Genomic DNA, 11,144 nt, shown 5'->3' with positions numbered 1-11,144 from the left:
ATTAAATTGGTCATTTTCAATCCACGGCTGTGTGTGGGACGCTGCTGTGTGCAATTGGCTGCCGGGTTTCGCCCACAAATACGCTATCAATTCACTTTACAGTTATTCTGTGAAGCGCTTTGAGACGTTGAGAAGACATGATAAGGTGCTCTATCAAATTCAAGGATTATTATTATCATTTTGATCATGTATGTTTGCAGAAGCAAAATTCTGAGCACTAAATCATGAATATGACACCAAAACAGCCAGCAACATATCCCCTCTGATTCTTCGAATGACTTACGAGCTCACAAGGAATTGGATTTTATACTGAAATCTGTAATTTGTTAACAAAGTTATATTCATTAACAAGCAACACATTATAAATTGCAATTTGGAGGAGGATTACTGACCAGATGTTGGCAGTATCACACACAGCACCACAGCTCCCAGCGGCCATGCCTCGCTACACCGTGCACGTGAGGAGCGAGTGGCTGACGGTGCCCTGCAAGGACACGTGTAGCACCGTGTTGTGGTTGGGCCGAGAGGCCTTGAGACGCTACGTGAAGAACAAGCCAGACAATGGCGGGTTGGACTGTGTGGCTGACGTGACGTTCCTGATGAGACGCTGTCAGGGACAGGGATTGTTAGATCCCGATGATGCCATTGAGGACGTTCTGGAAGACAATGATTTTGTGGAAGTTGGTAGGTTTCCTCTTCATTCACAAATGGCCAATGATGTCATTTACTGTTCTCATAATACGTCTCAAAGCGCTTCACACAAAACACTGACGGCAGATACACTTGCCATGAACCTGCTGAAGATCAATGAAGAGCTCAGTCAACCTCCCGGGGCAGATAGACAATAGGAGACGGAGTCTGTGCTGATGTGTACCAACACGATGGCCCCTTCTGTGCAGATCATTGCAATCTAATAAACAACAATAATAATAATCCTGGCATTCGATACAGCGCCTGAGCACGTCATCGAGACATCTCAAAGCACTTCACAGGATACACTAAAGTGTAGTGACTGTGTATTTTCTGGGTGAAACGCAGCAGCCAATTGCGCACAGCAGCGTCCCACAAACAGTCGTGGGTTGAAGTGACCAAATTATAATTGCTTTTTTCTTCTTGAGGGATTATTATCAGACGTGTAGAGTAAGGAAACTTGCCCAAGGTTTCGCCCTGCTCGGGAATCGAACCTGGGTCCTCTCGCTAGCGAGGCGAGTGCTCTACCCCCTGAGCTACAGGACTCCAACAAACAAAGCCCATTCAGGGTCATATTTACCTTATGACCTGAATGGACTGACAGAACCCTGATTTAACGTTTTCTTTGATGGACGGCACTTGTGACAACACAGCCCTCCCCAAGTATTTGAGTGTTACTATGTGATGTGTGTTTACATCAATGATTGGACCTGATTGATGTCTAAAGTCTTCTGGTTGTTCTGTTATATAGTTATCACAGGAGATGATTCCAGAGCCACAGAGTTCAACTCTTTGAGCACACAAAGAGCATTTCTGTATCCTTTGTCTTGTGTTTATTTTGCCATGTAATCAATGCTACGTACTGGTCGAATGCAGTGTCATGTATTGTATAGGTGTATCATTGTAATATTTGAGATTGATTATTATGAAAGAGTGCTCTTTGTCCAACTTGTGGTTACTCTTCTTTCGGGTGCTCTAACCACTGAGCTACAGGTCTCCAGAGTTAATAAACAGCTAAGGAGGCTGGTGCTACAAATCTATCACATCATGTTACAAATTCTTAATAAATATTACAGAAAATATCGGGAGCCCCAGGAGGTAAGAGAAGACAGAATTATTGTACCACTCTAAATTTAATTTAACGTTGATTTAAAATCAGTAATGCTTTGTTTGGATGGATCTGAGCAGATGGTTTTGATGAAGACAGATCTTGGGAGAAACATTCTGCTTAAAGCATCAGAGATAAGATGTGAAATTGCATTATTAGAGTCATTTTGTTTTGCTCAGCCGGGTGTCTGACACATGCGGAAACCCGTCACCGTTGCTTAAGAGTCTCCAAACCAAACTGAGAATTCCCCACATCCCAACTACACCTGGAAACCCCAGAGAGAGATTGTTGGGATGGAGTGCGCTCTCTCTCCCCCTCTGGAGGGACACATCTGTTTACCTAATTCAGGAGAGTATTAGGTGCAGGTTGGCAAGAACCAAGGCTTGGGGGGAGTCCAGAGTGTGCGTTGGGGTAACTGCTGGAGTCTGACCAATTAAACCCAGACAGCTTAGCCATTGAGAGCGCTGTCTGGCAAATTTTAGTAAAGGCAGAGTAAGGGCAGAGGTTAAGGGCTGTGAAGGGCAAGTCTAGGTTAAACACCGAGAAGGTTTTTTATGTATGCTTTCAAAGGGAATTGGATAGGTACTTAAAAATGGAAAAATGTGTGGGGCTATGGGGTAAGAATATGGGAGTGGGACGAGTTGGGGCAATAGTGGGGGAGTGGGACTAGTTGGGGCAATAGTGGGGGAGTGGGACTAGTTGGTAGCCCTTTCAAAGAGCCAGCACAGGCACGAGGGGCTGAATGGCCTCCTTCTGTGCTGTATGATGAGGTGGGTATTCTGGAAGGATGCGATCAGATGGGCTGAAATGTAGTTTCTAATCTGTAACTCATGATCTCTTGTGAGTGATTGTTGTTCTCCTCAGTACATTGAGTTGGATGGAAAGACCTTAACCACAGAAAACCTGGTCAAGCTTGGTAAAGGGCTGTACAAGATCCAGGTACAGTGTTCTCTGTTAAGTAGGATTGCTTGACATTTGATATTAAAACCAATCGCTTCAATTAAAAATGGTTTGGCACCTGAATGCAGAATGGATTCTTGTCTTTCAGCTCACTCCAGAGGCAGTCACAGGAGTCAAAAAATCCCGAGACCTTGTGGAGAAAATCATCAACGAAAACAAAGGTTGCACATTACTCCGTCAATAATAATAATATTAAACTTTGTATTTGATATAACCCCTTATCATGTCTTCAAGACGTTTCGAAGTTTGTTACAGAATAGACTGTAAAGTGAATTGACTGTGTATTTTGTGGGCGAAACGCGGCAGCCAATTGCGCACAGCAGCGTCCCCACACACAGTCGTGCATTGAGTGACCAACATTTTTTTTAATCTGTCAAAAATGGAACAAATGCATGCTCTATTTCTACTTTGTTTGAAAAAAAATCTTGTCATCTAGAAACCCATCATTAGATATTCTCGAATCACTTCATGTGATATTTTAGAAATTGAAGTTAACACAAACTGAGGACATATGAGCATCGTGACTCCTAAACCTTATGTCTTCTAATATTTTCCATTGCAGCTGTGTATGGAATAACAACCGGCTTTGGGAAATTCGCCAGAATTGTTATTCCAAATAACAAGCTGGAGTAAGTATGTGGCCAGTTCTGTACTGTTTGGTGTAACGGTGATTTCCTTGCATTGTTCATTAATCGAGCTTTTGCTGTTACAGGGAGCTCCAAGAGAATGTTATATTGGCCTCTGCAGTGGGTAGGTAAAGTACTGTAACTCCTTTCCCCACGCAAATTTCTGTCACTTGCCTGAAACACTCGAGAGCTTTATTGTCTGTCAAACACATGTTTTGCTATCACCTTACAGCTAAGTACATATTTCTTCTCTGACCTTTTTTCACCTTATCAACAATAAATGAACAAAAATATTTTACGCAATGTAGATACAGTAAAACTCGCATAAGTCCGATCTGTATAAATCGTATAATTCGCCTAAGTCGCATTTGCCAAGTTTAACATAACTCATACTTTCTGTAAGTTATCTTAAATGTATGGACCCAACTGATACGACTTATGTGAGGTTTACTGTATTTGCTTAATGAGATCCAATTTGAAGTGAAATCTGTCCACTCTGCTTCATTTGGAAGGAAAGACAATTTAATGGAATATTCAAAATAACTAAAAAAGTGTAGAATTCATACGATTTCTAAACAATCTGCATTAAATATTTTGTAAGTGGAAATGGTTTGGAAGTATTTGCATTTGTACATTCACTGCTGTCCGCAATTTGCTGTGTTTCTCCCACAAAATATACAGTCAATTTACATTACAATATATCCTGTGAGGCTTTGAGACGTCTTGAAGATGTGATAAGGCGCTGTATCAAATGCAAGGATTATTATTATCATTGTTATTATTGTTATTATTACATTGTCCTCGTCCAGGTGTTGGAAAACCTTTGTCACAGGAAAGATCTCGGATGCTCTTGGCTTTGAGGATCAATGCTCTCTCTAAGGGACACAGTGGGATTTCTTCAGAAACCCTCCATCAAATGATCCAGGCTTTTAACGGCAAGATATAATCCTTTATCTTATGGTCCTATGGTCATATGAACATACATGGACTCAGTGCAACATTCTGTCTCTATCTTTGAAACTCCATCCCACAATCCCTTCCCCTCTCTCCCTCCCTCGCCTCCTTCAAGCTCCATCTCAAGACCCTCCTCTTTGACTGCACCTTCAGTCACCCTCCTTCCCCCACCCTCCCTGCCCTCCGCCCCTCCTGATCCCAACTTGGATCCAAATCCCTGACTGTCCAGCACCTTGGGACATCCTCCTGATGTGAAAGGCTCTGTGTAAATGTCACTTGTTGCTGTTGTTAATTAAATTGTTGTTGATGAAAAAAGAAGAGTTAAGCACTACATGTAAAGAGTAATAGACAAAATAATTACAAAATGTTAACCTAATTTGTTTAATGTTGTCTCCTGTAGCTTCCTGTCTCTCATACGTCCCAGAGAAGGGAACAGTTGGGGCCAGTGGAGATCTGGCTCCCCTTTCTCACCTCGCCCTGGGGCTGATGGGCAAAGGCAAAATGTGGTCACCAAAATGTGGATGGGCAGATGCTGAAGACGTAACATTTGTTTTCAATTTATTCTTTATATTTATTGTGGAGTCCTGTAGCTTTAGTGGATTTTAGATACTTGTTTAAAAATGTCCCATTGCTGTATCCCCCTTGATTAGGTTTTACGAGCTCACAGTCTCAAGCCGATTTCACCGAAAGCTAAAGAGGTAAGGAAACGTTACTCATGTCACACATATTGGACGTCACCTGGAACATATTGGTATCATCACTATATCTCAAACACTAGCACACCACATCTCAGGAACCAGAAAAGCAATGTGTCGGGGACATTGCTAGCTAACATTTCTTTTCATTTGCAACAGTTGTATGTATGTATATATATATAATATATCTTTGTATTTGATATAGCGCCTTATCACGTCTTTATCACAGTCAATTCACTTTTCAGTATGAAGCGCTTTGAGACGCCTCGAAGACATGATAAGGCACTATATCAAATAAAAAGACTATTATTATTATATTATTACATTATTATTATTATATTGCTGTGGTCAGACCATTGGAAATGATGAGAATTTCTGGAGAAAATGTTGACGTTTAATCCAGTTAAAAGGATTATTATTATTTTTTGGAACTCATTTTCTGTTGAGGAACATTGAATGTATTTAACTCAAATCTCCATTCCTGGCTAGGGTTTGTCACTCATTAATGGGACACAGATGATCACGTCGCTGGGAGCTGAGGCTGTGGAGAGAGCGACTGCTATAGCCAGACAGGCTGACATTATAGCAGCTCTTACACTGGAGGTTCTGAAAGGCAGCACAAGAGCCTTTGACAGTGGTGAGTATTCTGTTAAACAGACCTGATGTAAACTACTCTATTGGCATTTTTCCCTTCCTTATATATCAGTTGGCGACATCAACGGCCAAGCTGTGTGGGTTTAGCTGGTTAGACTCCAGCAGTTACCCCGACACACTCTGGGCTCCCCCCAAGCCTTGGCTCTCGCCAACCTGCGCCTAATACTCTCTGGAATTAGGTAAACAGGATGTGTCCCTCCAGGGAGAGAGAGAGCACACATTCCATTGCAACAATCTCTCTCTGGGATTTCCGTGTGAAGGTGGGATGTGGAAAATTCTCAGTTTGGTTTGGAGACTCTTATCAAACCCTTAATTTTCTTATCACTTCAGATAACATAATGCCAATACTGCCTTTCTTTCCTTTTCTCACGTGACAGATATCCACAGCTCCCGCCCTCACCCTGGCCAGGCCGAGGTAGCCTCTCGCTTTAGGTCACTACTGGATTCTGACATTCATTCATCCGAGATCGCAGGTAGAACCTTCACCACCTTGTAGAGTCCTGTATCTCAGCGGTTAGAGCACTTGCCTCACAAGCGAGAGACCCGGCTTTGATTCCCAAGCAAAATAAAACATTAGGCAAGTTTCCTTACTCCCCATGCACGCCTCTGTTTACCTAGCAGTAAGTAGGAACCATTTGTTATTGGCAGGTCGCTTACCAAGTGTAATAATCACTTTAAAAAAATCGTAGTGACTCAATCCATGACTGTTTGTCGGACACCGTACACTATGTTTTGCAATCGGTTGCTGCGTTTCGCCCACAGAGTATACAGTCACTTTATAGTGTATCCTGTGAAGCGCTTTGAGACGTCTCGAAGACACGATAAGGCGCTGTATCAAATGCCCAGGATTATTATTATTATTATTGCTGCTATTATTCTTGCTTCATGTCTCTGTGTTAATGTTCCTCTAACCTGTTGAAACTTTCCCAGACAGCCACAGGTTCTGTGATCGTGTTCAGGATCCCTTCACAATATGCTGCTGCTCTCAGGTAAGTACTATGACACATAAATAATGTCACATATTTACTGTTACACCAGGCAAGCTGACCATGGCAGCTCTCGTTTTAAGTTCTAACAATAACAAAGCTTCTCTTGTTTGGAAATCATTTCTTCCAGGTGCACGGTGTGGTCAATGAAACTATTGCTTTTGTGAAAAAAATTATCCTGACAGAAATTAATAGTGCTACAGATAACCCGGTATCCTTTATAATAATAATAATCTTTGCATTTGATATAGCGCCTTATCACGTCTTCGAGACGTCTCAAAGCGCTTCACTGAATATACTGTAAAGTGAATTGACTGTATTTTGTGGGTGAAACACGGCAGCCAATTGCGCACAGCAATTACAATCTGGCAGATGAATGTTGAACCTTAATATGTTTGAAGATCGTATTTGCAGAGAGAGGAGAAATTATTTCAGGTGGAAATTTCCACGGTGAATATCCGGCTAAAGTAAGTGATCATCAACAACAACTTGCATATATAAATATATACAGCGCACTCCCCACCCCAAGCAGATTAGGGTTCCCCAAGCATTTGTTCAAACTGTTTAGAGAATAATTCATGTAGGGCCAGGGATAAACATCCCACTGTGAACATATTGTAAGAATATCGTAACAGAAATAAAACAAGCCAAACCAGCCGTACCCACCAATAGCCAAATTATCCTACTGGATTATCACATCCCTCTACAGTGTTTCTACCTCATTGGTTACTACTTCATCCATTACCACCTCATAAGTAATCATTACTAATCTCTAAAGCATCAATAAATCTGTCCCAAGTCTGATCTGTGTAAACCGTATCATCACTTAGGTCGTACATCTGCCCAAGTTCTGTTCAAGAGTTTCTATTCTAATCAAGTTTGACATAACTCATACTTTACATAAGTCACATTAAATGTATGGTCCCAACTGAAAATAATAATAATAATCCTTGCATTTGATATAGCGCCTTATTACATCTTCGAGACGACTCAAAGCGCTTCACAGGATACACTGTAAAGTGAATTGACCGTAAATTTGTGGCTGATACGATTTATGTGAGGTTTACTGTAGGTTTACTGTATTCTTATAGGAGATTTTGATAGTTTAAGCAATGTTTGAAATTGTATTGGCAAACAGATACTCACAGCTGCACACTAAATGGACTGACTGAATGTTGTATCTTGTGTTATAACGAACTCTCCAGGCCCTGGATTACTTGGCTATTGGTGTTCATGAACTGGCTGCAATCAGTGAGAGGAGAATCGAGAGGCTGTGTAACCCTTCTCTCAGTGGCCTGCCGGCCTTCCTGGTCACTGACGGGGGTCTGAACTGTGGCTTCATGGTGATTCACTGCACAGCAGCGGCTTTGGGTACAGATATCACAGTTATAAATGTCTTAATAAAATAAATCCTCCCATTTATCTACAATTCCCTTCCTGCCCTGGCACCTCCCAATCTCTTCCACCTGCTTACTCCCCAACACAAGATATAACAAAGTAAGATGTCATCTTTTCTGTTAAATATATTAAAATAAATAATTCTGCTGTGTAATCATGTTATTTCCAATCTACAACATAATGTTTATATATATGTGTTATATACACACTTACCACACTGGCTGCCAATATTGTGTTGCTGATGTAGTTAGACAACGGAAGTTAAATCACATGGAACAGGTGATTGTGAAATAATCTGTTGATAACTGATGTTGCTGCAGTGTCTGAGAACAAGGTTCTGTGCCACCCGTCATCAGTTGACTCCCTGTCCACCAGTGCAGCCACTGAGGATCATGTCTCTATGGGGGGCTGGGCTGCCAGGAAAGCCTTGAGGGTCATAGAGCACGTGGAGCAAGGTAACCCTGACTAAGAGAACAAACAATACACACACATATATATAAAATAATCCTCGCATTTGATTGTTGCATTTCATGATGTATTGTACAGTGTATCCTGTGAAGCGCTTTGAGACGTCTCCAAGACATGATAAGGCACTGTATCAGATACAAGGATTATTATTATTATTACAGTAAAATTGGTAACAGGGAAATATTTCTTTAATAATAATAATCCTTGCATTTGATGTAGCACCTTATAAGGATAGCAATTAACTGCTACTAATAATATTCCTTAACTTCTCATCTGAAGGGCAGATAAACACAATGATACTGGATTAATTCCTTTTTCCAAAAGCTAGAGGCATTACACCAGCTGCCTGCAACGCAGAGGTCGCTGTGTGGCTGTGACCTGCATCGCAAAGCGCTTCACAGAATATATTGTAAATTACTATTAAATTAATTTATTATTAAATTAATTCATTATTAAATTAATTCATTATTAAATTGTTATGAATGTTATTATTAAAGGTATTATTATTACTACTAAAGTAATTTGTATTAGTATTAAATTATTATTATTAAACTAGTATTATCAGAAAGCAATGCGCAATTTAAAGCTATATTTATATGAACGCAACTTGAACTAAAAAAGGAATTTGTTGGGTCATTATGTTATTTGTGTTAAACTAACAAACAGCAGATTGATGTGAGGACTATGTTGTTGTTTCAGTGCTCGCTATAGAGCTTCTGGCAGCTTGTCAGGCTCTGGAGTTCCTGCGCCCACTTCATACCACAGCCCCCCTGGAAACCGTCTATCAACTAGTGCGCTCAGTGGTCAAGTAAGTCATAGCATCAGTACCTTCGTCTCAGAGGAAAATACTCAATAATAAATTGCTTGAAGGTTAAAAACAACTTTCACCTTCAGTTACTGTGATATGTAGAGTCCTGTAGCTCAGGTTAGAGCACTCGCCTCGCAAGCGAGAGAGAGAGGACCTGGGTTTGATTCCCAGGCAAAATCTTAGGCAAGTTTCCTTCCTCCACACACACGCCTCTGTTTACCAGCAGTAAATAAGAATTCGGTTGTTAGTTGATTGGAGGATGGCTTTTCTGGGGATAATAATCCTTTCAAAAAAAAATTGGTCGTTCAATCCACGAGTGTATGTGGGACACTGCTGTGCACAATTCGCTGCCGCGTTTCACCCACAAAATACACAGTCAATTCACTTTACGGTATATTCTGTGAAGCGCTTTGAGACATCTGACCGACATGATAAGATGCTGTATCAAATGCTAGAATTATTTTATTATATTCCCCTTAACCTTCGCACCTTCTGCTCTAAGTGCTCTAGGACGCTATATAAATCCAAGTTCTTGTTGTTGTTGTCATTGTCCAGAGCCCTGGATAAAGATCGTTCCATGGCCCCAGACATTGAAACTGCTCAGAGGCTGCTGACTGAAGAAAAGGCAAGTTACTGCTGTATTGTACATTTCTGGGAAGGTTTCACAGATACAGTAAAACTGGCATAAATCTCATCTGTATAAGTCATACATTGCCCACGTCTCATTCAAGTGTTTATACTCTACGCAAGTTTGACTAAACTCATTCATTGCATAAGTCATATTAAATGTGAGGTTTACTGATGTGAGGTTTACTGAACCTGATTATCACTGCTTAACAACAATTTCTTGTTAAGCAGTGATAATCAGGTTCAGTAATCCTGTAGCTCAGTGGTTAGAGCACTCGCCTCGCAAACGAGAGGACCTGGGATCAATTCCCGAGCAGGACAAAACCTTAGGCAAGTTTCCTCACTCCACACGCCTCTGTTTACCAGCAGTAAGTAGGAATCCAGTTGTTAGTCGATTGGCGGATCACTTTTCTCGGAGTAATATTTTGTTAAAAACTAATAATAACAAAAATAATAATAATAATTTGGTCACTTAATCCACGACTGTTTGTGGGACGCTGCTGTGCACAATTGGCTGCCGTGTTTTGCCCACAAGCACACAGTCAATTCACTTTACAGGGTATCCTGTGAAGTGCTTTGAGACTCTCAAAGACTTGATAAGGCGCTATATCAAATGCAAGGATTATTATTATTATAATTTTGTAATGATTTGTTTTAAACAGGTTTGGCAAGCAGTGCAGCCATATATGGAACATTACAGGAATGTTAAGACATCAGAATAAGCATTTGCTCCAACAGATGGATCTTTGAAGAATTCTCTGTGATCATCAGATAAATAACTGCTTAAGAAATGGCCTCAGTGTATAAGGACGGTTAAAGATCTCTTTTGGAGAAACACAAAGATTATTTTAACTTGATGTATTACTGTCTACTGTAAATGGAAAACAATACTATTTCGTGATTCTAGGGATGTGTTTGTATTTGTTTTGTGGTCATTGGAATATATATAAAACTCAATTCAGTCATCATGACAATCTACCATTTTTTTCCATAAACTCTCCATTATATAAACCTGCTTCTCTGCTTGTCAGAATGTTTCGACCTTTCGAACTTTCAAACTTTTTGAACTTTTTGCATTTGATATAGCGCTTTTCAAGTCTTCTGGACATCACAAAGCGCTTCACAGAATATGCTGTAATATACTGATATTTCTATACTAGTAACTCTCAG

At 40.6% G+C, this 11,144-nt stretch overlaps 1 protein-coding gene across 2 annotated transcripts; it reads left to right on the top strand.

Moving 5' to 3' along the window:
- The first annotated feature begins 395 nt into the window (after positions 1-395).
- Positions 396-10,942, top strand: LOC121851599 (histidine ammonia-lyase-like). 2 transcript variants are annotated; one of them, XM_042345606.1, is made up of 20 exons: positions 396-684; positions 1,442-1,505; positions 1,767-1,788; positions 2,663-2,737; positions 2,847-2,919; positions 3,321-3,387; positions 3,471-3,508; positions 4,194-4,319; positions 4,739-4,878; positions 4,989-5,036; positions 5,523-5,670; positions 6,065-6,160; positions 6,618-6,676; positions 6,804-6,884; positions 7,075-7,140; positions 7,879-8,044; positions 8,392-8,526; positions 9,239-9,347; positions 9,903-9,972; positions 10,637-10,942. In XM_042345606.1, exons 1-20 carry the CDS (start codon positions 396-398, stop codon positions 10,694-10,696), a joined length of 1,932 nt encoding a protein of 643 aa, XP_042201540.1. In that variant the 3' UTR covers positions 10,697-10,942. The 2 variants fall into 2 exon arrangements, 1 of the variants encoding a protein (XP_042201540.1); XR_006085933.1 differs by lacking the exons at positions 9,239-9,347; positions 9,903-9,972; positions 10,637-10,942 and having other exon boundaries at positions 7,879-8,170; positions 8,392-8,458.
- The last annotated feature ends 202 nt before the right edge of the window (positions 10,943-11,144 follow it).

The sequence above is a fragment of the Callorhinchus milii genome, unplaced genomic scaffold, assembly GCF_018977255.1.
Source record: "Callorhinchus milii isolate IMCB2004 unplaced genomic scaffold, IMCB_Cmil_1.0 Scaffold67, whole genome shotgun sequence".
NCBI classification, from domain to species: domain Eukaryota; kingdom Metazoa; phylum Chordata; class Chondrichthyes; order Chimaeriformes; family Callorhinchidae; genus Callorhinchus; species Callorhinchus milii.
Note: the sequence above shows the minus strand (reverse complement) of the source record. Positions and strands in the feature narration are given on the sequence as shown.